This window comes from Polistes dominula, unplaced genomic scaffold, assembly GCF_049000335.1.
Source record: "Polistes dominula isolate Pdom_NZ unplaced genomic scaffold, Pdom_raw_medaka scaffold_35, whole genome shotgun sequence".
NCBI classification, from domain to species: Eukaryota; Metazoa; Arthropoda; class Insecta; order Hymenoptera; family Vespidae; genus Polistes; species Polistes dominula.
Window position 1 is genome coordinate 3,564,581 of NW_028300968.1, and position 27,850 is coordinate 3,592,430.

General features: G+C 33.4%; 3 protein-coding genes across 9 annotated transcripts in view; 1 reads left to right on the forward strand and 2 right to left on the reverse strand.

Annotated features, from left to right (window-relative positions):
* bent (projectin protein bent) overlaps positions 1 to 15,863 on the forward strand; it is a 62,427-nt gene extending 46,564 nt beyond the window's left edge. The window contains 34 exon segments of the mRNA XM_089173233.1: positions 96 to 398; positions 478 to 1,359; positions 1,431 to 1,686; positions 1,798 to 2,123; positions 2,214 to 2,516; positions 2,616 to 3,000; positions 3,074 to 3,279; positions 3,367 to 3,827; positions 3,905 to 4,439; positions 4,519 to 4,713; positions 4,794 to 5,277; positions 5,345 to 5,600; positions 5,691 to 6,025; positions 6,105 to 6,220; positions 6,298 to 6,582; positions 6,688 to 6,827; positions 6,904 to 7,167; positions 7,261 to 7,877; positions 7,967 to 9,662; positions 9,664 to 10,292; positions 10,384 to 10,517; positions 10,631 to 10,838; positions 10,942 to 11,094; positions 11,179 to 11,405; positions 11,494 to 11,784; positions 11,883 to 12,254; positions 12,409 to 12,465; positions 13,251 to 13,426; positions 13,514 to 13,622; positions 13,686 to 13,828; positions 13,926 to 14,082; positions 14,192 to 14,509; positions 14,600 to 14,713; positions 14,886 to 15,863. Of these exon segments, the coding sequence (XP_089029359.1) occupies positions 96 to 398; positions 478 to 1,359; positions 1,431 to 1,686; positions 1,798 to 2,123; positions 2,214 to 2,516; positions 2,616 to 3,000; positions 3,074 to 3,279; positions 3,367 to 3,827; positions 3,905 to 4,439; positions 4,519 to 4,713; positions 4,794 to 5,277; positions 5,345 to 5,600; positions 5,691 to 6,025; positions 6,105 to 6,220; positions 6,298 to 6,582; positions 6,688 to 6,827; positions 6,904 to 7,167; positions 7,261 to 7,877; positions 7,967 to 9,662; positions 9,664 to 10,292; positions 10,384 to 10,517; positions 10,631 to 10,838; positions 10,942 to 11,094; positions 11,179 to 11,405; positions 11,494 to 11,784; positions 11,883 to 12,254; positions 12,409 to 12,465; positions 13,251 to 13,426; positions 13,514 to 13,622; positions 13,686 to 13,828; positions 13,926 to 14,082; positions 14,192 to 14,509; positions 14,600 to 14,713; positions 14,886 to 15,088 (11,336 nt within the window). The 3' untranslated portion in view covers positions 15,089 to 15,863.
* LOC107070019 (uncharacterized) lies at positions 15,222 to 18,812 on the reverse strand. Of its 4 annotated transcripts, none has more exons than XM_089173235.1 (8): positions 18,660 to 18,812; positions 17,928 to 18,605; positions 17,345 to 17,767; positions 17,058 to 17,265; positions 16,857 to 16,965; positions 16,626 to 16,747; positions 16,359 to 16,562; positions 15,222 to 16,280 (listed from the first exon to the last, which is right to left on the reverse strand). In XM_089173235.1, exons 2-8 carry the CDS (start codon positions 18,165 to 18,167, stop codon positions 15,985 to 15,987), a joined length of 1,602 nt encoding a protein of 533 aa, XP_089029361.1. In that variant the 5' UTR covers positions 18,168 to 18,605; positions 18,660 to 18,812; the 3' UTR covers positions 15,222 to 15,984. The 4 variants fall into 4 exon arrangements, with proteins under 4 accessions (XP_089029361.1, XP_089029362.1, XP_089029364.1 ...); XM_089173236.1 differs by having other exon boundaries at positions 15,222 to 15,804; positions 15,984 to 16,280; positions 17,928 to 18,786; XM_089173238.1 differs by lacking the exon at positions 15,222 to 16,280 and having other exon boundaries at positions 16,626 to 16,685; positions 17,928 to 18,788.
* Positions 18,813 to 20,995: 2,183 nt separating this feature from the next.
* On the reverse strand, positions 20,996 to 27,674 carry LOC107072752 (uncharacterized). 4 transcript variants are annotated; one of them, XM_089173231.1, is made up of 5 exons: positions 24,684 to 25,297; positions 21,860 to 24,207; positions 21,566 to 21,758; positions 21,329 to 21,487; positions 20,996 to 21,263 (listed from the first exon to the last, which is right to left on the reverse strand). In XM_089173231.1, the coding sequence occupies exons 1-5, from the start codon at positions 24,847 to 24,849 to the stop codon at positions 21,208 to 21,210; spliced, it is 2,922 nt and encodes a 973-aa protein (XP_089029357.1). In that variant the 5' UTR covers positions 24,850 to 25,297; the 3' UTR covers positions 20,996 to 21,207. The 4 variants fall into 4 exon arrangements, with proteins under 4 accessions (XP_089029357.1, XP_089029356.1, XP_089029354.1 ...); XM_089173230.1 differs by lacking the exons at positions 20,996 to 21,263; positions 24,684 to 25,297 and adding an exon at positions 26,326 to 27,674 and having other exon boundaries at positions 21,270 to 21,758; XM_089173228.1 differs by lacking the exon at positions 20,996 to 21,263 and having other exon boundaries at positions 21,270 to 21,740.
* Positions 27,675 to 27,850: the final 176 nt, after the last annotated feature.

Below are 27,850 nucleotides of genomic sequence, written 5' to 3' on the forward strand. Positions count from 1 at the left end.
AGGCATTTTGTAAATCAATTATTTATATGATAAAAAATACATATCTTCTAAATATTTGATCTTGTATTATCTTGGTCATTTTGATTTTATTATAGATGAACCAGGTAAACCAGGCACACCTACCGTTACCGACTATGATACAAACTTTGTCCAATTACAATGGTCACGACCAGACCACGATGGTGGATCTCCTATTACTGGTTATGTAATAGAAAAACGTGATAAATATAGTCCGACTTGGGAGAAATGCGCCGAGGTTGAAGGTGACGTAAATACCGGAAGAGTTGATGATCTTGTTGAAGGAACGCATTATGAATTCCGTGTCAGGGCTGTTAACAAAGCCGGTCCTGGCGAACCATCGGAGGCTTCAAAATCACACTTGGCACGACCCAAGAATCGTATGTATAGTTATATTATAATCGTATGTATATAGCTACAAGAAAATAAATAATAACATTCGGTATTTATTACTTGCAGTTCCACCAAAGATCGATCGCAACTATATGTTAGATGTAAAAGTAAAAGCTGGTGGTTTTTACGACTTTGATGTTCCGGTTATCGGTGAACCACCACCAACAAAAGAATGGTCTCTTAAAGATAATGTGGTAATGGCGGATGACCGCATCAAAATTATAAATGAAGATTACAATACTAAAGTACGAGTAATGGAAGCAAGAAGATCAGATTCCGGCGTTTACACATTAACTGCTAAAAATATCAATGGTAAAGACACTGCAACGTTAAACGTAAATGTTCTCGATATACCATCTCCGCCGGAGGGACCATTGCTGATAAGTAATGTGACAAAGAATTCATGCACATTAAAATGGCGAGCACCAAAGGACGATGGTGGTTCAGAAATCCTTTACTATCAAGTAGAAAAAATGGATACGGAAAATATGCGTTGGGTACCAGTTGCAGAAGCAACAACTACGTCAGCCCGAGTAGATCATCTTATCGAAGGCCACGATTATCAATTCCGTGTGCGTGCTGTGAACAAACAAGGAGAATCCTCACCATTGACTGGACTAGACACTATTACAGCAAAGGATCCATTTGATAGGCCCGATAAACCAGGCACACCTGTCGCTACGGATTGGGATAAGGATCACGTTGATCTCGAATGGGCACCACCTAAAAAAGATGGTGGATCTCCGATAACTGAATACATAATAGAAAAGAAACCTCGTTTTGGACAATGGGAAAAGGCCCTCGAGGTTCCAGGTAACAAAACAAGTTGCAGAGTTCCAGATTTAGTCGAAGGCCAAGAATATGAGTTCAGAGTGATCGCTGTTAATAAGGGCGGTCCTGGAGATCCATCCGATGCATCTGCACCTGTCATTGCTAAACCACGTTTCCGTAAGTATCGATTAATTGAAATTATAAATATAGTAGCATTAAACATAATACAATAATTAATTATATTACAGTTGCACCAAGCTTCGATACGGCTCTTCTTCATGATTTGGTTGTGCGTGCCGGACAAAAGATCAGTTACATCATTCCTATAGAAGCATCACCTAAACCAAAAGCATCTTGGACATTGGATGGTAAACCTATTGAACCTGATTTACGCCATGAAATATTTACTACACAAACAGAAACATCATTCGAAATACCATTCTCCGTTCGTTCTGATAGTGGACGATATGCTATAACTTTGGAAAATGAATATGGCAAATTCAGGTAAAATTTATCATTAGAATAATATATTATATAAATAAATTAACAAATAATGAGATTATGTGTTAGAAAACAATGTAAATAATTAATATACATTTATATATAATTTTCTAGTTCAAGTGCTAGAGTTACCGTACTAGACAAACCATCGCCACCAGAACCACCATTGGTAGTTAGTAATATTACCAAAGATAGTTGTCACGTAACATGGGGTCATCCTCTTGATGACGGTGGTAGTCCCATCCTTCATTACGTTATTGAAAAGATGGATCTTTCTCGTGGAACATGGTCAGATGCTGGAATGAGCATGGTTCTTAGTCACGATGTAGCTCGATTAACTCATCGTAAAGAATATCTTTTCCGTGTAAAAGCTGTTAACAATATTGGAGAATCCGAGCCATTGGAGACTACAAAGAGTATTATCGCTAAGAATGAATTCGGTTAGTATTTTCAAAAATACCATACTTTTGATTGATATAAAAACCTAAAGTATAATACGAATAATTATCCTTGCTTTACAATATTTCCAGATGAACCAGATGCTCCTGGTAGACCATCAATAATGGATTGGGATAAAGATCATGTTGATCTACAATGGCCTGCACCAGTCAACGATGGTGGTTCTCCTATTACGGGATATATCGTACAAAAGAAAGAAAAAGGCAGTCCTTACTGGGTCAATGCTGTTCATGTACCAGCTGGGCAAACAAGTACAACTGTCCCAGATTTAACAGAAGGTCAAGAATATGAATTCCGTGTTATAGCGGTTAATGCAGCAGGACAATCAGAACCATCTGAACCAAGTGATCTTGTGACTGCTAAGCCACGATTCCGTAAGAATGCTTTGCTACTTTATTTTATTCCAGGATGTTCTTCATTTTAAGAAAAATGCATTCAAGTACAAAGTTGCATAAATATATGTTCTATTTCAGTGGCACCAAAGATAAAGACACCTCTGCAAGATATTCGCGTAAAGGCTGGTTTAATATTCCACGTGGATATCGACTTTGTTGGTGAACCAACACCTGAAGTAATCTGGACCGTAGGAAGCAAAGAATTGGAAACCAATGAAAGAACTACCGTTACTTCTATCGGTTATCATACGATCGTACATACAGTCAATGCAAAAAGATCCGATTCCGGATTATATCATCTGTTATTAAAGAATAGTAGTGGAATTGACGAAGGTAGCTTCCAAGTAACTGTTTTGGATAGACCAGGTCCACCAGAAGGTCCTTTGAATTATGAAGAAATCACAAGTCAATCGGTTACTTTATCCTGGAAACCACCAAAGGATAATGGTGGCAGTGAGATCACGTGAGTAATCAGTCACAATCGAGTGTAATATTAATTATTTATAATATTTATAAACGAAATGTTCTTCTCGCAGTGGTTATGTCATTGAAAAACGTGATCTTACTCACGGTGGTGGTTGGGTACCAGCTGTAACACATGTCAATCCAAAGTACAATCACGCAACTGTTCCAAGATTATTGGAAGGTACCACTTATGAGTTCCGTGTTTCTGCGGAAAATCTTCAAGGCCGCTCTGAACCTTTGACCACGGATCGTTCGATAGTAGCGAAGAATCAATTCGGTAATTTATATTATAAATATTGCAAACGAGAACTATCACTTTTTTAATGTGTTTCTTAAATAATAACTTAATTATTTCTTGAAATAGTTGCTCCTGGTCAACCTGGCAAACCCGAATGCGTCGATGCTGACAAAGACCATATTAAAATCAGATGGACTGCTCCAATCAGTAACGGTGGTTCTAAGATTATCGGTTATGACGTGGAACGTCGTGATCGTGCAACCGGCCGTTGGCTCAAAGTGAATAAGGAACCAGTAAGATACGCGGAGTATTATGATGATCACGTCACCGAAGGTCATCAATACGAATATCGCGTTACTGCAATAAATGCTGCTGGATCTGGTAAACCCAGTGATACATCAGCAGTATTTATTGCTAAACCTATGAAGGAGAAACCGAAATTGTATTTGGATGCTCTCATTGGTCGCAAAATTAAAGTTCGTGCTGGAGAACCAATTAATATTAATATTCCATTATCTGGAGCACCTACTCCTACGGTAGAATGGTGCAAAAATGGAAAAACACTTACAGAAACACTTCGAGCATCGGTAAGAATTTAAAAAACATTTCTAGTTTGCATATTAATAAAAGTAACATGAATAAATACTTACATATATTATTTCAGACTGAAACTAAGAGTGATAGAACACAACTACTCGTTGACAAATCTATACGCGACGATAGCGGTACATATACGGTCACTGCATCAAATGAACACGGTAAAGATTCGGCTGACATCGAAGTTACAGTTGTTGATAAGCCTGGACCACCTCAGGGACCACTTCAATACACGGGAACAACACAAGAATCAGTCTCACTATCCTGGAATAAACCTCTGGATGATGGTGGATCTGATATAACAAATTACATTGTCGAAGTGGCAGACTTTGGTTCTGATAATTGGCGCCAAGTGCCTGGATATGTTCCAAGAACAAGTTATACGGCTAAAGGTCTCACAGAAGGAAGACGATACGTCTTTAGGGTACGAGCTGAAAACATGTACGGGGTTTCGGAACCACTCGATGGTAAACCGGTTGTTGCAAAGAGTCCATTCGATCCACCAGATGCTCCAAGTCAACCACAAATTCTTGGGTACACGCCCAACAGTTGTAGCCTTACTTGGACTCCACCTGTTAACACAGGTGGCAAACCAATCACAGGTAAATTAATCACATTACAAGTAAATATATTTATATATTTTGTTCACATCTTTCACATTTTCTTACCGGAAATTCGTAGGTTACTACATCGAGAGACGTGAGCGTGGTGGCGAATGGCTTAAAGTTAATAATTATCCAACACCAAATACCACTTTCACGGTGCAAGATCTTCATGAAGGATCTAGATACGAATTTAGAGTAATAGCTGTGAACGAAGCTGGACCTGGCAAACCTAGTAAACCAACAGAGCCTATTACAGCTGGACATCAACGAAGTAAATTAACTTTCTTCTTTAACAGCTGCATCTGTCTTTATATTATAACTATATGAAATAATATTAAAATATTTGCGTAGTGCGACCTGACGCTCCAGAACCACCGAAAGCCGACAGGATTACAAAGGATTCAGTGACCCTAAGTTGGCGTCCTCCACGTAGCGATGGTGGTGCTAAAATCAGAGGTTACAATATCCAGAAGAAAGCTAGAGGAGAGGAAGAATGGACCGATGTCAATGGTGCTCTTATACCTACAAATATATATACCGTGCCGAAACTTACGGAGGGTGAAGAATATCTCTTCAGGGTAATCGCTGTGAATGATGTTGGTAACAGCGATCCTAGCAAACCAAGTAGTCCAATAGTTATTGAAGAACAACCGAATAAACCAGTTATGGATCTTGGTGGTGTCAGGGACATTACCGTCCGTGCTGGCGAAGATTTTTGTATTCATGTACCTTATATTGGTTTTCCCAAACCAACTGCTACATGGTTTGCTAATGACGTTGTTAAAGATGAAACGGATTCACGTGTACATCAACAATTGGCTGACGATTATGCAAGGTAAGTATTTTCTATTATATTTAACTATATAAATTGTCTTATCTTTTAATTATTCATTTTCTTACAGTCTTGTAGTGAAAAATTCGAAACGTTCAGATGGAGGACAGTACAGGCTTCAATTACGTAACTCCTCCGGCTTTGATACAGCAACAATAAATGTTAAAGTTCTAGACAGACCAAATCCACCAGAAAATCTGCGTGCCGATGAATTTGGCGGAGATGCTCTTACACTCTTCTGGAACCCACCCAAAGACAACGGTGGTGCTGATATCACCAATTATGTAGTTGAGAGAAGAGAACCACGCGCAGCTACATGGTCAAAGGTATGGTTACCAAAATATTTAAGCACTTTTTATACATAAATTGCAATAAAAAAGATGTAAATGTTCTATTAATTATCAATTGTTCTATAGGTCAGCAGTTATATCACTACACCATTTGTACGTGTACGCAATTTGACCGTTGGTCAAGTCTACGAATTCCGTGTGATGGCTGAAAATCAATATGGAACATCAGATCCTGTCACAACGATTGATCCAATCAAAGCTAGACATCCATTTGATCCACCAGGTCCACCAGGAACACCACGTGGAGTCGAAACTACCGAAGATAGCATTACTATCACGTGGACCAAGCCTCGTCACGATGGTGGTTCACCTATTACTGGATACGTCATTGAAAAACGTCTTTTGAGTGAAGACAAATGGGTCAAAGCAACTCCGGCATTAGTACACGAAACGACATATAAGTGAATATCAAAGATAACATGTTTTTGAAAACTTTGTTAATGTAAAAACATCTGATCTATTTCTGATATTTCTTAACAGGGTTACTGGGTTGATTGAAAATCATGATTATGAATTCCGTGTGGCAGCAGAAAATGCAGCTGGTCGTGGTGCATGGAGCTCAAGTTCGGATGTAATTCGTGCTAGTGCTCCAGCGTGTAAGTATTATTATAATGAATACTACTGACTTTTATAAATGATAAGTTATAATAATATAATGATTGAAATGATTCAGTCCCACCAAAGATTACCAGTGATCTAAGTATTCGCGACATGACTGTTATCGCTGGAGAACCATTTACTATCACAGTACCATTTACGGCTAATCCAAAGCCTAGACCAAGTTGGTCTATTAACGGTGAAGAAGTTCTCACTGGAGATAGAATTAAATTCGAAACAACAGATATTGCATCACAATTCATTAACAAAAAAGCAAAACGATCAGATACTGGAACATACACTATTTATCTTACCAATACTGTTGGCACAGATTCGGCTTCATGCAAAGTTCTTGTAGTCGGTAAATATATTTCCTCTTGGCATCATTCATTAAAAAGATAAAAAAGTATATTATTTTAATTATATCAAATCCAAATGATATTTAATAAATATATAAATTTTTTAGATAAACCATCGCCACCTCAAGGTCCATTAGATATATCTGATATTACACCTGAAACTTGCACGCTTTCATGGAGGCCTCCATTCGATGATGGTGGTTCACCAGTTACAAATTATGTCGTCGAGAAACTAGATCCTGCTGGCGTAAGTTATTCTTAGAATTCTTATGGGGAACAGTAGTCAGAGAAATAGAAAATAATTTAATTTTATATTATTACAGTTCTGGGTAAAGCTTAGCAGTTTCGCTAGAAATACTCATTACGATGTAATCGGTCTGGAACCAAATCGCATGTACAACTTCCGCGTGCGAGCAGAAAATCAATATGGTGTGTCTGAACCATTACAAGCAGATGAACCAATAACAGCTAAATTCCCCTTCACCGTTCCGGATTCACCTGGACAACCACGTGTAATAGATTGGGATACCACGAGTGCTACATTAGTATGGTCAAGGCCAATGTCTGATGGAGGCTCTCGTATACAGGTAATTTTGAAAGAGAAGTTTAACTTAATAAATTTTCCTCGATAAATATAAAATTATATAAAATAATGGGCACATCTTCATATTATTATCCAGGGTTACAAGATCGAATTCCGTGATCCAGCAGATGATATGACATGGCGAGTAGCCAACGATTACCTTGTTAAAGATACAACTTATATCTGCTATAGTTTGGCCAGTGGTCACGAATATGAATTTAGAATACGAGCAAAGAATGCAGCTGGCTTTAGCAAACCGAGTCCACCGTCAGCACCATTTAAGATTAAGAGCAAATTCAATGTTCCTTCTCCACCTGGTACACCGCAAGTAACTAAAGTTGGTAAGAACTACGTTGACCTCAAATGGGAAGCGCCAGTTTCTGATGGTGGTAGCCGTATAACTGGCTATGTCGTTGAGAAACGTGAAGTCGGAAGTGCAATTTGGATTAAATGTAATGATTATAATGTCACGGATACCGAGTATACGGTACTTCACCTTATCGAACGAGGAGACTATGAATTCAGAATATTTGCGGTTAACGCAGCCGGAAGATCAGAACCTAGCTCGTGTACTACACCAGTCAAGATTTGCGAAGTTGAAGGTGGCGAGAAACCAGAATTTGTTAGGAATTTGCCTATAAGCCAAATAGTACCACTTGGCAAAACACATGTATTCGAATGCGAAGCCACTGGTAAACCATTACCAACTGCCAGGTTAGTATTATATACACATATGTTGTAATTGCCAAAAAACGATTGCTGTCGATAACTTGAAAACTTTTTCATATACTATTTTATTACAGGTGGTTGAGAAATGGTCGCGAGATCACCCTAGGTGGACGTTTCAGAGCAGAAACTATAGACGGAATTTACAGACTCGTCATATCTGGAGTAATGGAAGCTGATGACGGTGATTACAGTTGCCAAATATCAAATCCACTTGGTCTCGCAACGACGACTGCTCGTCTCAAGATTGGCACTCCACCGCGTATCGAGCGTATGCCAGATGACTTGTATCTACCGGAGGGTGACAATACTAAGATCAAGATCTACTACAGCGGTGATCAACCGATGGATGTTACTTTGAAAAAGGATGGTCGCAAGATCGTTGAAACATCACATATCAAATACACCGTGTTTGACGAATACCTTATTATCTTTATCAAAGATATCGAGAAAGATGATGCCGGTGTATACGAATTATCTATATCTAATGATAGTGGCGACGTTAGTGCTTCCTTTACCGTTTATATTACTGGTCTACCTGGTCCACCAACCGGTCCACTCAACGTCACTGATATCAACAAACACACGTGTACACTATCCTGGCATCCACCCAAATACGATGGAGGTCTTCGTATAACTCATTACATGATAGAACGAAAAGATATCACGCATACCCACTGGATTATTGTCGCATCCTACTGTAAAGATACTACATGCTACGTACAAGGTCTTACAGAGGGTCAAGAGTACCTCTTCCGAGTAATGGCAGTTAACGAAAATGGTATGGGTCCACCTTTGGAAGGCACAAATCCTATAAAAGCCAAAGCACCATTCGATCCACCTGGACCACCTGGTACACCAAAGGTCATCGAAGTGGGCGGAGATTTTGTCAATCTTTCATGGGAGAAACCAGAAACCGATGGTGGTTCCAAGATACAAGGTTATTGGATCGACAAGCGCGAAGTTGGTAGTCAAACTTGGCAACGCGTTAACGTTGCAATTTGCTTACCAACTCAGATAAATATTAGCAATCTTATCGAGGGAAGACAATACGAATTCCGTGTTTTCGCTCAAAACGAAGCTGGTCTTAGTACAGAATCTAAAGCTTCAACATCAGTTAAAATCGTCGATCCTCAAGCCGCCAAAGCTCCAGAAATTATTTCACCTTTGCACAAAGTTAATTGCGTTCAGAATCACAATGCTCACTTCCAGTGTACCATTACTGGAACTCCCAAGCCCAATATCACGTGGTTCAAGGGAGCTCGAGAAATTGTTGGTGGTAGCCGTTACCAAATTTATTCGGAAGGCGACGTGCACAATCTTATAATATATGATGTGTTCGGTGAAGACGCGGACGAATACTTCTGTCGTGCTGTCAATAAATGTGGCGCAAAATCTACGAAGGGTGAACTCTTCATAAAAACGCCACCTAAACTCAACGTACCACCTAGATTTAGAGACACCGCGTTCTTCGATAAGGGCGTCAATGTTGTTATTAAAATACCATTTACTGGTTATCCTAAACCAAAGATCACTTGGATAAGAGAGGGAGAAGTAATCGAATCAGGAGGACATTACTCGGTCGAGGTGAAAGAAAGACACGCCGTATTAACTATCAGAGACGGTAGTAGATTAGATTCTGGACCCTACCGCATTACAGCGGAGAACGATCTAGGCCAAGATTCAGCGATCATAAAGATACAGATAAGCGATCGTCCTGATCCACCAAGATTCCCACAAATTGACAACATCGGTCACGATTCCTTGGCTCTTTTCGTGGAAACCACCAGTCTGGGACGGTGGTAGTAATATCACTAATTATTTGGTAGAAAAACGCGAACATCCGATGACTAGTTGGATCAGAGTTGGAAATACCAGATTCTGCACAATGGCCGTTACTGCTCTCAGTCCTGGACATCAATATGATTTCCGTGTTTGCGCTGAGAATATCTACGGTAGATCTGATCCAAGCGAAGTAACGCCACTTATCACAACTAAAGGTACCATTAAAAGAGAGTTTAAGAAGAAGGAATACGAAGTGGATGCGAGTGGCAAAAGGATCCGCGGTCGCAGTGACGAAAAAGTTCGCGATTACGATCAATTTGTCTTTGACATTTATAGTAAATATGTGCCACAACCAGTTGAAATCAAGCATACGTCCGTTTACGACAAATATGATATTCTTGAAGAAATTGGTACCGGTGCATTTGGCGTTGTTCATCGTTGCCGTGAAAGATCTACCGGCAATATTTTCGCTGCTAAATTCATTCCAGTTTCTCACGTTATGGAGAAGGAATTAATTAGAAAAGAGATAGATATAATGAATCAATTGCATCATCCTAAATTGATCAATCTTCATGATGCTTTCGAAGATGATGACGAGATGGTTCTAATCTTTGAATTGTAAGGCGATCAATTATCTTTCAAATTGATTTTCAAAAATAATAATTTTACTGATCTTCTATCATGCTTTCTGATAATTTTGATTTTTTAGCTTGTCCGGTGGTGAACTGTTTGAAAGAATTACTGCTGAAGGATATACCATGTCTGAGGCTGAGGTCATTAATTACATGCGCCAAATCTGTGAGGGTGTTAAACACATGCACGAGAAGAACATCATACATCTTGGTTTGTTTAACAAAAAATATGAATAAACAAAATTCCAATTAAATGTGTATTACACAGCAAATGAAAATAATAATACACTAGAAACTGAAAATAATCAAAACGTAATTTTGCAGATATCAAGCCAGAAAATATCATGTGTCAAACACGCACTAGCACGAACGTCAAATTGATCGACTTTGGCTTAGCTACTAGACTGGATCCCAATGAAGTCGTAAAAATTAGTACAGGTACAGCAGAGTTCGCAGCTCCTGAAATTGTGGAACGCGAACCAGTCGGTTTCTACACGGATATGTGGGCTTGTGGTGTACTGGCATACGTCCTGTGAGTAGATCATTTGAATATAATATTTACAAAGTTTAATTTTTTATTAATTATAATTCCAAATAATAAAATATGTATAATTACGTTAATTCTAATTGAAAAGTCTGAGTGGACTCTCACCGTTTGCCGGTGACAATGACATCGAGACCCTAAAGAACGTAAAAGCCTGCGATTGGGACTTTGACGAAGAAGCGTTCCGGGATGTCTCTGAGGAAGGCAAAGACTTTATCAGGCGATTACTCGTTAAAAATAAAGAGTGGGTGCATTTACGTTAAGGTTTAATAATATAATTAGTAAATAGTAAAATAAATTTGTTCGATCATTAATATTATTTTTGTAGAAAGCGCATGACCGCTCACGAATGTCTTCTTCATCCATGGTTAACTGGTGATCATAGTGATCGTACCAATGTCATATCTAGTAGCCGTTATGTTAGCTTCAGAGACAAATTACGTGCCAAATATGATAACTGGGATAAATATGTTCTACCCATCGGCCGGCTAGCTGAATATTCGTCGCTTAGAAAATTATTAATAGAAAAATACAAAATCTATGACTCTTCCTTCGGTAAATTAATTTGATTGCCTCGTTGTTAGTAAAAGTTTCTGAATATTTCTATAGAATTCTAAATCAATGCATGGCATTTTATTTGTAGATCGCCGACAAGCTGCACCTAGATTTGTCATCAAACCTACAAGCGCATTTGCATACGAAGGACAAAGTGTTAAGTTTACTTGTCGAGTAATTGCCATTGCTGCTCCCGTTTTAACGTGGTTCCACAATAATCAAGAACTTCGACAATCTGTTAAATTTATGAAACGTTATCATGGTGACGACTATACTTTCATTATTAACAGAGTTAAATTAGAAGACAGAGGAGAATATGTAATACGCGCTGAAAATCATTACGGTTATAGAGAAGAAGTTGTCTTCCTTAACGTACAACGTAAGTAGCGTGTTTGGAATCAAACTAAATTTCTATTAGAACATGCTCTAATAGCAATTAGTTATTGATCGATTGTTAATCATACGATAAATTTGCAGCACTGCCTGTACAAATTCCAAAATACAGACCAGAATTGCATCCGGTGCGCAGACGAGAACCACTTGGTTATAATGTATGGATGGAAACGATCGAATCAGCTCCAAACTTTACCTTCTTATTGAGGCCGCGCGTGATTCAAGTCAGACAAACGTGCAAACTACTTTGTTGTCTTGCTGGAAATCCACCACCAACTGTCAAATGGTACAGAGATAGAGAAGAATTATCTAAACACCATTATTCGATGACACATGCAGACGGTGTCGTCACTATGGAAATTATAGATTGTAAACCAGAAGACAGTGGCAAGTATCGCTGCGTTGCAACAAACATTCATGGCAAGGATGAGACGAGCTGTGTCGTTATTGTAGAAGGTAAGCCTGGAAACAGAGAAATAAAAGAAATACAATGGTAAATATAGGTAACAATTAATGACTAAACAGCAATTGAAGTAACAGTACACATGAATCGATAGATCGTTAAATTATATATGTTTAATACATAATCTGATTAAATATTTATTTGTAGGAACTGGAGAAACAGAGGAGCAATGTAAATTAGCACACGACCTCCTACATTCCGGAGGTAGAGCCGCTTGAGCGTGACTTCCTTTATTTTTTGTCCCCTTTGATCCTTTACTATCTATGGAGTGACAAATGAGAAATTGCTGACCATTTGATTACAATGTATTTTAAACATCGATAAGAATTATATTATAAAAATATATTAAATGAAAACAACTACAAAAAACACTATGAGGCAATAGAGCTTCAGTGATTTTTTACTAGTGTTTTACGTATTTTTCTTCTTACGTTAGCAAAAAATTAGTCGTCAAAAAATTAGTGTCGTTTATTCGTATAAAAATTCATTTAGAAATGTTTTGTGAATATTAGAAAATATTGATGATTTTCCTCAATTCAATCCTAATGTTCGAATGATGTTCTATGTGAAAATATTGTTATTCTCTGTCCATCTCCTAAATTATTCATTGGAGAAGTTCCTCAGCTATATTCCATTTGTCACCCTATGTATGTTTTGAAGAATTGGAAGATAAAAATGATATATGTTAATGAAAACTATAAATTAGATTCTAGAATGTTACTACGTGTTCTAGTACAACGTTGATTAAATTTACAGCTGATCTGGAGACATAGTCAATAGATGCCTTCCAATTCTATAGCAGCCATTCGTTTACCTCATGATTCTATCCAATTTGATTTTATTTGTAGACGCTACAAAATAAGCAAAATTCCCGCAAATATGTTCTATAGAAAATGCATACAAAAATGCTTGTAGAGCATGCTGCAAAAGTAAATTGATTCCCATTATAATCAAATCTACGAGTCTTGATATGAAATACTTATCTTTAGATCGGAGGTTTATCGAACAACCACTGAAACCTGCACCACCACCTATTGTGACTGTTCACAAATCCAGTGGTTATAGTGGCTATAGTTCTACTACCACACAAGGATATTCAAGTTCATCACACAATTATAGTAGTTCAACTAACAAACAAAATTCCTCGAGTTTCTCATCTCATAAAGTAAGCTTATTAAAATGCAAAACAAGATCCTATATATAATCAGACAAATAGATATATGTATATCTATCGCTCTAATGTAATTTGTAGGCTACAACCGAGTCTTCGTCAGATAAACGTAGTGTTAAGAAATACGGAAGTAAATTAGATGCTACAGGTAGCCCATCTCGGTCTAGAAGCACTACTAAAGAACTTGCTTGTAAGTATCCTAGATTGTAAAATGATCATTTCTGAAAGTAACATGTAATTCATATTCGTGTAGATCCATCAGATGATTCTATGAGACCACCAGAATTCACTAAAAAACTAAATGATCTTACAATTAATGACGGAGAACAGCTGGAACTTACTGTCAAAGTTGATGGTGATCCAGAGCCACAAATAACTTGGCTGAAAAATGGCAAAGTTAGTATAAATAATTTCTTTACACATGGTATAATTATTATAAACGATATACGCGCGCGATATAATTATGAATAATATTTCAAATTCAATTTTATAGACTGTAAACTCCTCCGAGGTAGTTGATTTGAAATACAAAGCTGGTACTGCAACTCTTACTATTAATGAGGTATTCCCTGAAGACGAAGGCGAATATAGTTGCAAAGCGACAAATAGTCTTGGAACATCCACAACATCTTGCAAATTGACTGTGAAACGTGAGTAAAACGTGTCACCCCTAAATTTGAATATCAAGAATTTTCATCGATTTATTTTGATTCATCAATGTAAAGAAATATTTTCATTTAATTCCTATTTTGTTTTTAGCAATGGAAAATGCGGCAGCTAAGAAAAAGAGTGATGACAAGCCACCGAAAATTGTAGATCATCTAACAAGCATGTTTGTGAAGGATGGAGAGGCTGTGACCCTCAGTTGTCGAATTATTGGTGCAAAGAAATTTGATGTGGTGTGGCTTCATAATAATAAAGAAATCAAGCCTAGTAAAGACTTCCAGTATACAAGTGAGGCTAACATTTACAAATTAAACATTGCTGAAATCTTCCCAGAAGATTCTGGCACATACACGTGTGAAGCATTCAATGATGCAGGAGAAAGTTTTTCGTCGTGTACATTGAATGTCCTCGGTAAAAAATCTCTTTAAATTTCTTTTATAATTAAATGAATACGCTTATGTTGTAATATTTTTGTGTAATATATATTTACTTGCTGTATAGTTCCCAACGAGGAACCCAAGAGCCCGGTCTTCACAACATTCCCACAATCAGCAACTGTGAGCGAAGGTGAAACAGTTACTTTCACATGCAAGACTGAAACTGCGCCCTTGAAAGGTAAGAGAAAATATCTTCATAAAAAATTTATCATCACATATAAAAAATAGAGTTATTTATTATTGAGGTAGTATAAATTTCGATCTTTGTACTTGAAATATTTGTATAAAATTATATCTACTTATTCTATTGTAGATTAATATGAAATAACATAATGACTTTATTTTAACAGTAACTTGGTTAAAGGATGGTAAGGCGCTCCCTGAAAGCAGCAGCAAATACTCTTTCAGTTCAGACGGTGACAAATCGTTTGAACTAGGTATTAAGGCATGTACGGCTAGTGACGTGGGACAATACATAGCACGTGCAATTGGCAAGAAAGGCGAAACAAATGCAGCCTTTGCTCTAAACGTCACTAATCCCGGCGATCTCTAAACTCAAAATTATTACTTTTACAGCAATTTATATTATGGTCTTTTTTAGAAATCAGTTTTAATATACATCTACAACTTACAATTTGGAATGCTTCTGACAAAAAATGCCATATATGTATACGGAAAAAATATAAAATAATTCTATAATACAGCGGAACCTCGACTATTTATTCAGATATTATTCAATCGGGATATATAAATGTTCTTAGAGAATTCGGATTACAATGGGGAAGAGATTAAAATAATCGAGGTTCAATTGTATGCAAAACATCACGTTTAAAATATTTAGCTTGCAAATAAATCATATTGTCAGAATCACGATACAGTCGCTATTCGTTATACGTAAATTATTAAAAAAAAACACATTGTATTTTTGTTCTGTGTGCTTGTCATATTGCATAAATCTTGTCATTTAAAGGTAAACCAATAAACGTGTCAAGCATCACGGATAGCACGCGCACAACCTATACGCTAATATGAGCTTCGCTGTACACATGATTTAGCATATTTAAGTACACATGGTGCGTAGAGGCAGTCTAACATCAAAGTGCCAGGAAGAGTTATTAATTCTGATAAAATAGCCAGCATCCTCTAGTCATCTTAACAACAAAAATATTTTATCGGAATGCATGAACTTGTAACGGCATTGCCAAAGCGTACTACTCTATTCCACATAATTGAACGCACTATCGTGTTATACTTGTTTGAAGACTGCTTCTATTACAAAATTTATGATAAATAAAAAACTTATGATTAAAAAATACAATTAAAATTTATTTTTATTTGTGAATATTTCTAATAATACTTTCTATCTTTTAATATTCCTTGATAATGAATATCACTTTACCGAAGGTGTTTAAGTATGAATTATAATAAAAAAGTATATTATAAATTACCTCATGTGGGTATACTACAGTGCAATGTACTTGGATTAATTGTACAAAAAATTCCATCCCTAGGAGATAAAGTTAGTCCTGCCAATTTATTACCTCGAAAAAATGGATCTCTACATTTGCATACTTTACATAATATCGATATAGCACCTATGTCAGGAATCATTTTTTCTTCTAATAGACATTCATGATTCATAACACGAACCACTGTGACTGTATGATCCTTATACAATTTTATGCAACGTTTACATAATGTACTTTGTACATTACCAATTTTATGCAAAATTGTTTCATTATTTTCTATAAGTATTATTTCATATTAGTAACTAATTTTGAATTTTGTACATATATATAATAATTTCTAATTTTCATACTTACTGATTACAAATATTATTATTCCAAATTCTAAACAAAAAGGCCTTGGATGCGTAATATTATTTAAAGAAATAATCTTCCATGTTTCATGTTTATAATCGAATATGTTAAGGTCAGTTTGCAACAAAAACAATTTTTTATTCACGAAAGTATGAGGAGGAACGGTTGAAAAACATTCAGGTATATTTGTACTTCGTCTCCATTGGCCTGCAAATATCTATTTGATATATTGTGAAACATGATATATATTCTATTTGTAAACATAGTAACCTGTATGTATGTTCAACATTTGAACTTTCGGTATTTTTATACGATGACGTGATACACCACCTGCTACAATTAAAGTATTATCTATAAATCCAAAAACCATGTGTCTTGTTGGGAAAAGAATACTAAAAACATATATATATATATATATACATATACATATATTAGAAAGTAAATGCCAATTTGATTAGGAAAGACATTATGAATGAAATTTAGAATATGATCCTTCATTACCTTGAAAAATAATACCATTTTTTAGCTATAAGGCAATATCGAAAAATAGTTTCATTAAATTGACCACTTCCTATACCGAACTCTCCACCACCAAGATATATACTAAATCCTGAAGAAAAATAAGATTAATTGTATTCAATATTTAAACTAATATTTCTAACCACATTAGTTAATTTTGGATTATTTTTATAATGCAAGTACCTCTGCCAGCAATTCGGTAACCTTCTAAGTCTTTTTCATTAGCTTTGAAACGCTTTAGATTTCCTAACCTAGTAAAATGGTCATTTTTCCATCTACAAATATATTTTTTTGTACGACCAGAAATTTCTTCTTCGATCCCAATTATATAATGCGTCCATTCAATTTTTCTTGTCTTGGCAATATCTATTTCGATATTATACATTGAATCCTAAACAAATCCATTAAACAACAAATATTAGTTTTGTAGAGTTTATCAAACTGTTTATACTATTAAAATATTCATTTACCATATTATTACTTTTCCATTCCTGCAATACATAATTCAAGTGATCCTGTGTTGACCTAATGTTATTATTTTGAATTAATTCTTTGATATAGTTAACAGGTAGTTCGATTAAATCATTAATGGGTAAATCCATAAAACAATCCAAGCATACAGACAAACAAATATCAGTCAATGGCTGTATAGCCAAATCTTTTGCAAAACACCAGATATCAATGATATCTTTCGAATTTAGCCAATTCAATACGATAATATCAGTTATATCTTCTATTAATTCATCAACCATAAAAAGTGCAGCCACATCTAAGAAATGTAAAATATCTTTAACGTTTTTCCCTAGATATCTTTGCATGGAAGGTTTAAGTAAATTGCCAATTCCCCGGTTAGAATATTCACGATTTTCTTCATTAATCCAATAGATGAAATTCTGAGGAAAAAAATAATTTTAGCGAGTAAACAATGAATAAATAAATTAGTAATGTAGTCACACAGAAATCAATGTGGTTAAGTTCATAGACCATAGACCCAACTGTATTGACTTCTGAGCGATTCAATTAAGTATCATATGCAAAAAGTTATATATTAACCTTGAAGGTCCATTGATCAATATCATAATTAATAATATGTTTTTTTATCGGTTTCTTGGAATATTGTGGAGAAAAAAGGCGTTCGAAATAAATACTTTTTTTAATAAGATTATCTTTGGTAGCATAGTAAAAATTATCTTGAAGAATTAACTTAATTGTATAATTACATTCTTCACTATCACTACTATCACTACTATCACTAATCACACTATCAGCATCATATCTACTATCATCTGCCATCGTATCAAGCAGCAATAGAAATGTTCAATATTTAATATATTAATAAATATTTATATGGTAGATTCTTAATACATACAGGGAATTATTTTTAAATTATATTATTTTATACGATCGCAACTATCTTATCGTACTTTATAATAAGTCATGATCACGAAATTTTCACAAAGACAAAGTTATCCTATTCGAAGATTAATCACCTCAAAATGTAAATAATACATTTCTTACATCACATACACATATTAATTTAAATTACAACAATTTCTTTAATTCTCTAAACAAATTATTTAATTATTACGCACGAAAGGACAATAATAAAACGTTGAAATATCCAATTAAGTTTTGAATTAACAACTGTAAACTTACAGTAAAGGGATCATAAAACCAATATAATTTTGAACCAATAAGGCACTTACAAGTCAGCTGCTCTGCATCTCTAATCTACAAATTAATTTTCAGTCTATAAGTCGTTTACAGCATTATAATTACTTTTACCTTAATTAAATATAATATATTTATGAAACTATTTATTATTATTATTTATCAGTATTAAAACTTTTATATCAAAGAATAGAACACAGAAGTCATAAGTCAACTTTTTATGTAAAAACATCATCTTAGTTAAAGCCGGGACCACCAGTGGGCGATGGTAGGTAGTTAGGGTTCCTAGTTAACGCGATGATGGTACAATACTATATATGCAATATAGGTTCCATAAGTGGAAGCTGTTCCGACCAAGTGAGACGAATTTCACCTTCTTTATCCTCCGAGCTTCCAGCTCACAAGGGGAGGTTGTGACCTGTAACTCTAGAAAATGAACGAAATTATACTCAATCGATAAAGAATCGAAAATAATTAGACATGTGTTTCGGCTTTTTCTCTAGTGGGGCCTTCTTCATGTGAAAAAACTATTTTTTCTAAATAAAAAAACACTGTTACGAGTTTGGCTCGAGCCGAACTGTACTTATTCGACAACCGCCAGTAACCGAGCGGTGGAGTTCGAAGTCTACCAGTCCGATGCTGCTGGGTCGAGTCTTTTTGTCGAACTTTTTTTTTCTTTTGAAGTGAAAACTTCTTTAGAATGGGAGTGATCTGAAAAGTAAAGAAACGGAAACGGAGCTATGTAACGAAGCTATGAAACGGCTGCTATACTAAATAATGAGAGAAAAAAAGTAGTCCAGTCAAAATAGCCCTGAAATCGGGTTTTTGAGCTATACGGCTGAAAAAATATGAAAATTATCAGAAAAATGCATACAATACTGTGGGCAAAGTAAAAAAGTTCTCAACCACCGGGAAAGGGGTGAAAAAAATTAAAAACTACCCCATAAATACGATTTTTGGATTATATGTTGAAAATATCAAAAAAAGTTTCAAATAAAAGTTGTAGAGCATAAAATTTTAGGCCTATCTCTCTCAGACCATTTTTCCCCTAAAACGCACCCTTTCACCCCTACGACGGTTCAAAGTACTCAAAAAATGAAAATTCAATAAAAAATATAAAAATTGGACTTTTTTAATTTTTTTTTTTAATTATCTTTAAAAAAACTACAAAGAACAATCGTAGGGAAACAACAAATTTTTTTTTTCATCCCTTCTATTAAAAATCAAGGGGTGAAAACGGTTTTTGCTCGATATTTCGCTTAAAACGGGTTATTTAAAAAAAATTTCTTTTTCATATGAATTTTAAATTTATTTTTTAAATTTTGGTGTTGAATTTATATTTATAAATATTTACCTGTAGGAAATATCCCAATTTAAAGACAGGTAATTACTCCCTTAGTCCTACGCCTTTGTAGAAAGAAACAGAAAATGAAGCTATCTTGCTCTTACTCATTGTGACGTAGTCGCCATGGCACGCATGCGCAAACTCTTAGCTTACATGCGTGCAAGAGAGATAGACAACCTATGTTAGCTTCGTCCAAATGTAAACAGTATAACGCGATAAAACACTTTTTCTTAAATATATTCTCTTTTTCTTCTATATTCTCTATAGCTCGAGAGTCTCGCGCGCATCTGTGACAGCATGATAGATTTTTGAAAATATCTCAAAAAGTAAGCGAGATAAAGCGATTTTTTATTAATTATGTTTTGTAGACAATTTTATTTGCTACAATAAAGGTCTAGTACTAAAATATTTTATCTCCCTTACTTTTCGAGATATATTAAAAAAATTAAAAAACTATTCCCACCTTTTCTTACATTTTTGAAAATATCTCAAAAAGTAAGCGAGATAAAGCGATTTTTTATCAATTATGTTTTGTAGACAATTTTATTTGCTACAAAAAAGGTCCAGTACTAAAATATTTTATCTCCCTTACTTTTCGAGATGTATTAAAAAAATTAAAAAACTATTTCCACCTTTTCTGTATAGGAGGTGTAGACGGAAAAATTAATATTTGGGAATTATTAGAAGGTAAAAATGATAATGAAATTGAGAATCCAAAATATGAATTTAAAATATCGAATGATAGCGTGAATGGTGAGAATGTACATAAAAGTTTTCCGATTGTTGCAACAAGTTCAGGACAAAGAATTTGTGATATTGAAGGGGTAAATAGAGATAACAGCGTAAGATTATGGTGGTTCAATTAATTCATTACACCAAATACAAATGCCTTTAATTTATAGATTCAATAGCAATATACTTAATGATAAATTTGTACATTATATATTATTTTTATACATTATTATAGAAATGACTAAAAATATATATTTTACTTTTATTATCACCAAAAATAAGTTTTGTTAAAAACAATGAATGTAAAACCATACATTTAATTGAAGATGATAATTTTTAATAACATATTTTCAATGTAATTTTGATTTTTTATGCAAAAGAAACACTAGACAAAGAAACTGAAAAGTTAATAAGTAATAAGTTAAAGTTAAGTGTGTACATAAATTTATAAAAAATTATATTATTGATAAGTAAAAGTTTAATGTAAGTCTATAAGTAAAAGTTTAATGTAAGTCTATAAGTAAAAGTTTCATGTAAGTCTATAAGTAAAAGATTATATGTACAAAAGTTATACAATACTGATTATTAAAGTACATGTTTAGTGAAATTTCTCGTGGATCTTCTTACTACTGTAACTGGAGCTGAAATTATTACACAATTATTAAGTATATGTATTTAATAATCAATAATTTAACTTATTACTTACTTTTTGGAGTATCCCATGAAATCAAATCTCTATTGGGTGAAGGAGGTTTTATAGGTGTATTATTATCTTGTAAGAAGCTCAATCTACCTTTGCTACATCTAATATACGGTGTCATTGGAAGAGTGAATTTACTTTCTTCACAGGCTTCGCAATCTTCAGTTAAGAAAAGTTATTGTTATTATTTTGTGAACAATATATTAGTTGTTATTTAAAATCATATTATTATTTTATTTTTACCATTAAAGTTCACACTTTTTCGAGAGGATCTTCTTAGCTCTTTTTTTGCATTTACTGGTGTGACATAGATTCCTTTTTTTACATTAACTTCCTTTTCTTCAACATTAATTGACTTCTTTCGTGATTTTTTCTTTGATTTTAGAGGACTCTTATTTTCCTTTTGATTATTTTCATCCTTTTCATCAATTAAATCCTAAATTAATGATTTGTTAAATAAGCCTTTAAAAAAAAAAAAAAAAAAGAAAAAAAGCATACTGATATATTGCATCATAAAAAAATTCAATTGCAACTTACTTTAATATTACTTTTTCTACTTCTTGTAGACATTCTGTTTGTAGAGTTTTCCGTTACAATGGTTCTGTTTCTAAGAGTTCTCCTATTAGTTTTATTTTTTGGAGATTCCTCTAATGACATATTTAATATGTTTTGATTCCTAGGTGAAGAAGCATTTTTGTTAAATTGTTTGCATGTCTTATGATTTAGAAGAATATTATCTTCTTCGTTAGTTACAGTAGATGATAGTAATTGCTTATTATTAAATTGTAAATTATTTTCTGAATCTTGAAAAGAATTATCGAATTCAAGTTTCCTTTCAATTTTCATGTTATTATTTACGTATTCATTATCCAAATCGTAACTGTCTATTCTAGCTAATCTAGCAGCTAAACTATCTTCGGCTTCTTCATCAATAGACAGCTCATTCAAGACCACTTGATCATTAAAGTTAACTTTCTGCGTGGATCTTGTTAAATGTATATTATTTATTGGAAAATCATCAGAACGTTTTAAAATGCTTTTACTTGGTGTTTGTTTACAGTTAATATACGATATGGAATCGTCTAATTGAATTTTTGGCGTTTTGTACATTTGGCTTATTTTCATTATGGTCATTGGAGTTTTTACAGCTTTACATGTTTCCGATAAAAGAGTTTCTTTTAATAAACTTTGTCTAGAATTTCTATTTGTAGCAACTACAGATAACTTATCTTTAGAGTCTGTAGATTTCAAATGTTTAATATCACCGTTGATCAAGGTATCATCCCTGTTTTCTATATCAATATTATTTACGGAAGTTAAAGATTTATTCGCATCTTGTAATATTTCGGGATTGTTTGTATTATTTTTCATCTTTTGCTTAGCAGCCAAGATAAAAGCTTGGACTGAACTTTTCTTCTTAGGCACAACTTTCTTCTTTGACACTACTTTTCTTTTAGGTTTAACTTTGGAAACAATTTCTTCTTGTTCTTCTTCCCAGCCTCTAGAACGAAGCTTTTCTAATGCTTCAAATCGTAAATCACAATTTTGAATTTCCATGTACATCATGTCCCAGAATCCTTGCAAGTCTCTACAAGTAACTAACATTTCTCCTTTACCACTCTCGCAATCAGATACTAGTCTTTGAAATCTTTCAAATTTTTTATTTATTAACAAACGTGTTTGTCCTATAGCTTGATTAATTAGATATTGAGCATCTTCTGTAATATGTGACTCTTTTTGAATATCTGTCCACTTATTGATAAGTTCATTAAGTTTGTCTGTTTCTTTTTTTAATAGGAAAGCAAAATATTGCGCAGTACGTTCTTCATCTTCAATCGATAAGTTAAGAGTTTGCATAACTGTTTCTTTAGTGGGAATACTATCATCTGGAGAACCAATACCACGACGTAATTGTTGTTCCTTTCTAGCATTACTTTTACCTCGACTTGATACTATGTATGGTGAAAAGTATGCTGGATCCTTACATAAATTAGCATTATCCTTTGTTGAATGAGGTGTTTCTTTACTTGAATTGCTATTTATATTTTTAGGAGATTTGTTTATAACTTTTTCCTTAGAAATATTTTTTGAAAAAGAAGTTTTAATTTTATTATTTGAATTTTCGTGTGTTTCTTTTTCTGTCATGATGAGTGAAATATTGCCAGGCGACAGTATAATTTTTGAATGATTACTATCATCGGAAAAAGTACTATTTCTAAGAAATTCTCCTTCTTTGTCAAGAAAATCAAATGTCATTTCACGATTATTTTTTAATGTTTCTATTGAATTGTTAATTATGCTAGTACTAGGCATTTTATCATTTATATCAGTTTTTTCATTACATTCTTGATCTAATGATTCTGATTTTTTATTCAACAAAGATATTTCTTCTTTAGTCTTATTTTTAATTGATTTTGAATCTTTTACAGGTGTAAGTATTATATTCACACGACCAAATAAAGGCATACTTGTTATACCGCTTGGAGCAGTAAATGTATAATTATCAGGTGCAAAAGATTTTTGTTCAGTTTTAACGTTATTTTTTCTTTTATTTTTTCCTTCAGATTTCTCTGGTTTTTTTTCTGTAACATTTTGTTTTAGTGGTACTTCGGTAGTCAATATCTCTTGTTTCCTAAGAAGACGTTTTTCAGTAGCTATGGTTATTCTTTTCGATGGTAATGTAGGTTGTGTAACTTGTTTTTGACTATTTATAGATAATTTAATAGGACATAGTACATTAGAAACTTTTATCGGAGGAGAGTAGTAATTATGATGGACTACGCCTACTTTGAAAGCAGGTTTTTTCTTTGTCTGTTCCATTTCTTTAAGTCTATCACGTTCTGCTCTCCATTTTAATAGCTTACGGTATCTGCTATCCTTGAGATCTAAATAAAAAATATAATTAATTAATTAGTAAGTACAGAAAAGAAAGACTATAAAATTATAAAATAAAATGTAATATAATACAATGTATAATTTGTATATGCATAGAGTTTATCTTTTTGTACAAATTAGATAATACAATTAATCTTTATAACGGTCTATTTTATTATCCACACCATAATATAATCTCATCTCTATCTCTATCGCTTGTTCATTTATATTATAAGTCAAATACGAACATTTATGAATATTAATAATTTAAAAACTCAGTCATTAGCTTAGGATAGTCTAAAATCTTCTCAATTATGAATTCTTTTTCAAAAAGTATCTATTAACACTGAGTTACCTTTTTTGAAAATATATTATTCAATAAAAGTAAAAATTTTTGCCTATTTTATTGGATAATTTTAGCAAGACGTACAAACATACATTTAACAAACTGTAATACAATTCAAAAAGTTAATCTTAAACAAATTACCTTCTGTTTCTTCAATAGGAATAATTTCTAATTCACGTTTTATTGAAAAGTCCTCAATTCTCTGTTCTTTACGTTTGAGTTCGGATATTATAGCACGTTTAGCACGATTATTTTTAATGTTTCCAAAATTATTATTTATCTTATATTGACTTTGATGATTAGCCATATTTAATGTCAATAAATAAAATTTGTAAATTTTCAAACAATGTCAATGGTAAAAAAAAAAACAGTTAATATATACAGATATAAAAAAAAACAGATAATATAAAAACTTATACAGCTGATCTACAAAATCAATTAAAGACCGATAAAAATAATTTTAATCACTGCAGTAAAGACGAATATAAGGGATGAGCTTTCATTAGTTACATGCTTATATACTAAATCCCCCTCTCTATACCGCTTCTTGTTCTTTCCCTTTTCGCGTACTTCACCTTAAACTACACTGTCGTTTGAAATCCCATCATCACGGGTAGCAACAGATTTCATGATCCAAGTGTTTAAAATCACGTACGTTAGAAACACACATACAAACACACTCATACATTTTCCCATTTCTTCATACTACAACAACGAAAACATTTCTTACAGCTCTACCTATAAAAAAAAACGTCTTTATGCTACATATCTATTAAATTTGTTTGTGAGAAAATCCTCTTTACTTATTCTAGAAATATACAGGGTGATCAATAAGTTGTGGTACAAGCGAAAAGGGTGTTATTCTACATAAAAAAAAAGTCGAAAATATAGAATAAAAATTGTTCGTTTTAGGCTTTGTTTTCGAGAAAATCGACTTTGAATTTTCGCAAAGTACGCGTCCACTTGATCATGTCTCGTTATAACAGATCTCACTGTAGATCGTTTTCTCTATTGGACACGTAAATTACAAAGTAATTTATATATTTTCGATTTATTTTTTTTATGTAGAATAACCCCCTTTTCGCTTATACCACAACTTATTGATCACCCTGTATATTTAATTTTATAAGAAGAACGCTTGTGCCTTATTCTAGAAATATCATTTACGCTTGTTGATAAGAAAAACATCTTTACCTTTTACTAGTAATATGTATTTAACCTTGTAAGAAGAACATTTTTACTTTATTCTAGAAATATCTGTTTACATCTATTTATATGAAAACACCTTTATTCTATGCTAATGTGAAAAATGTATTTATTCTTTTCTAGAAATACTCTCATTTCTTCATATCATAACAACAGAGGACGGCATTTCTTATACTTTTACCTAACAAAAAAACATCTTTGTTAATTGTTAAGGCATGGCTGATAAATAAGACAACGCAGAGTTAATATTAAAAGTAAGATTTATTATAAAAACGGTGAAAAGAAAGAACTGTTGAATAAGCCTCGAGCTAGGCCGAATACAGAATACAGAATACCGGCAAGGCGCAACAGCACCCTGTACTAAGGGACTGTGCGGCCCATAGGAGAAGTAGGGGTAAAGAGTAGGGGTGACGGAGTGAGAAGACATAACGTCTCTTATATACGCTATTCTTAACATTAATCTTAAAATATTTTTTTATACTTATAAGAAGATCGTTTTTACCTTTTCTAGAAACATCTCTTTTCTTTTGTCTATATGAGTAATCACGTACTTATACTATTCTAGAAATACTCTCACTTTTTTATATCGTAACAACAGAGGACAGCATTTCTTATACTTTTACCTAACCGAAAAAGACATCTTCGCTTGTCTTAAAATATGTATTTATACTTATAAGAAGGTCGTTACTACTTTTTCTAGAAACATCTCTTTTCTTTTGTATATATACGAGAACACGTATTTATTCTATCCTATAAATATTCTCACTTCTTCATATCATAATAACAGAGGATAATAGTTTTTATACTTTTACCTAACAGAAAAACATCTTTGCTAATCCTACATGTGATCAACGAATGCTAATATCGATGTTCGTTCATGAAAGTGGTTATAAAATAAAATTAAGAATACAAATATTACAAGGTACGAATATAGCTAAATAGTAATTAGTAAATCACTTATAAATAGGACACTCGCACAATTGGCGTAGCAAAGTTCGAAATTAGTCGTCACTAGGACGTGACAGCCTCTAGTACTTATTTAATCATTAAAAATAAAAATAAAAATGTCAGAAAAAATTTATTTTTTAAATTTATTTTCATCCCCGTCTATATTTAACTCAGCCCTCTTTCAGTTACAAGCTTCTAACTTTAAACAGTCATCAAAAAAGTCTCAGTGATGAAACTTTATAAAAAGTATCAGGTAAGAGAGTAATCATAGTTTTTTTAATATATCTCGAAAAGTAAGGGAGATAAAATATTTTGGTACTGGACCTTTTTTGTAGCAAATAAAATTGTCTACAAAACATAATTAATAAAAAATCGCTTTATCTCGCTTACTTTTTGAGATATTTTCAAAAATGTAAGAGAAGGTGGGAATAGTTTTTTAATTTTTTTAATATATCTCGAAAAGTAAGGGAGATAAAATATTTTAGTACTGGACCTTTTTTGTAGCAAATAAAATTGTCTACAAAACATAATTAATAAAAAATCGCTTTATCTCGCTTACTTTTTGAGATATTTTCAAAAATCTATCATGCTGTCACAGATGCGCGCGAGACTCTCGAGCTATAGAGAATATAGAAGAAAAAGAGAATATATTTAAGAAAAAGTGTTTTATCGCGTTATACTGTTTACATTTGGACGAAGCTAGCATAGGTTGTCTATCTCTCTTGCACGCATGTAAGCTAAGAGTTTGCGCATGCGTGCCATGGCGACTACGTCACAATGAGTAAGAGCAAGATAGCTTCATTTTCTGTTTCTTTCTACAAAGGCGTAGGACTAAGGGAGTAATTACCTGTCTTTAAATTGGGATATTTCCTACAGGTAAATATTTATAAATATAAATTCAACACCAAAATTTAAAAAATAAATTTAAAATTCATATGAAAAAGAAAATTTTTTTTAAATAACCCGTTTTAAGCGAAATATCGAGCAAAAACCGTTTTCACCCCTTGATTTTTAATAGAAGGGATGAAAAAAAAATTTTTTGTTTCCCTACGATTTCTTTGTAGTTTTTTAAACATAATTAAAAAAAAAAATTAAAAAAGTCCAATTTTTATATTTTTTATTGAATTTTCATTTTTTGAGTACTTTGAACCGTC

What these genes read in the sequence shown, in the direction of transcription:
- LOC107072752 (XM_089173231.1), bottom strand. Translation starts at nt 24,849, where the DNA reads ATGGCTAATCATCAAAGTCAATATAAGATAAATAATAATTTTGGAAAC. An exon ending in GTAGAAAAAGTAATATTAAA is followed by an intron (nt 21,759 to 21,859) that starts GTAAGTTGCAAT and finishes TCATTAATTTAG; the next exon opens with GATTTAATTGATGAAAAGGA. An exon ending in TTCATGGGATACTCCAAAAA is followed by an intron (nt 21,264 to 21,328) that starts GTAAGTAATAAG and finishes TAATAATTTCAG; the next exon opens with CTCCAGTTACAGTAGTAAGA.
- LOC107070019 (XM_089173235.1), bottom strand. Translation starts at nt 18,167, where the DNA reads ATGGCAGATGATAGTAGATATGATGCTGATAGTGTGATTAGTGATAGT. An exon ending in AATGGAAAAGTAATAATATG is followed by an intron (nt 17,266 to 17,344) that starts GTAAATGAATAT and finishes GGATTTGTTTAG; the next exon opens with GATTCAATGTATAATATCGA. An exon ending in AATGTTGAACATACATACAG is followed by an intron (nt 16,563 to 16,625) that starts GTTACTATGTTT and finishes AGATATTTGCAG; the next exon opens with GCCAATGGAGACGAAGTACA.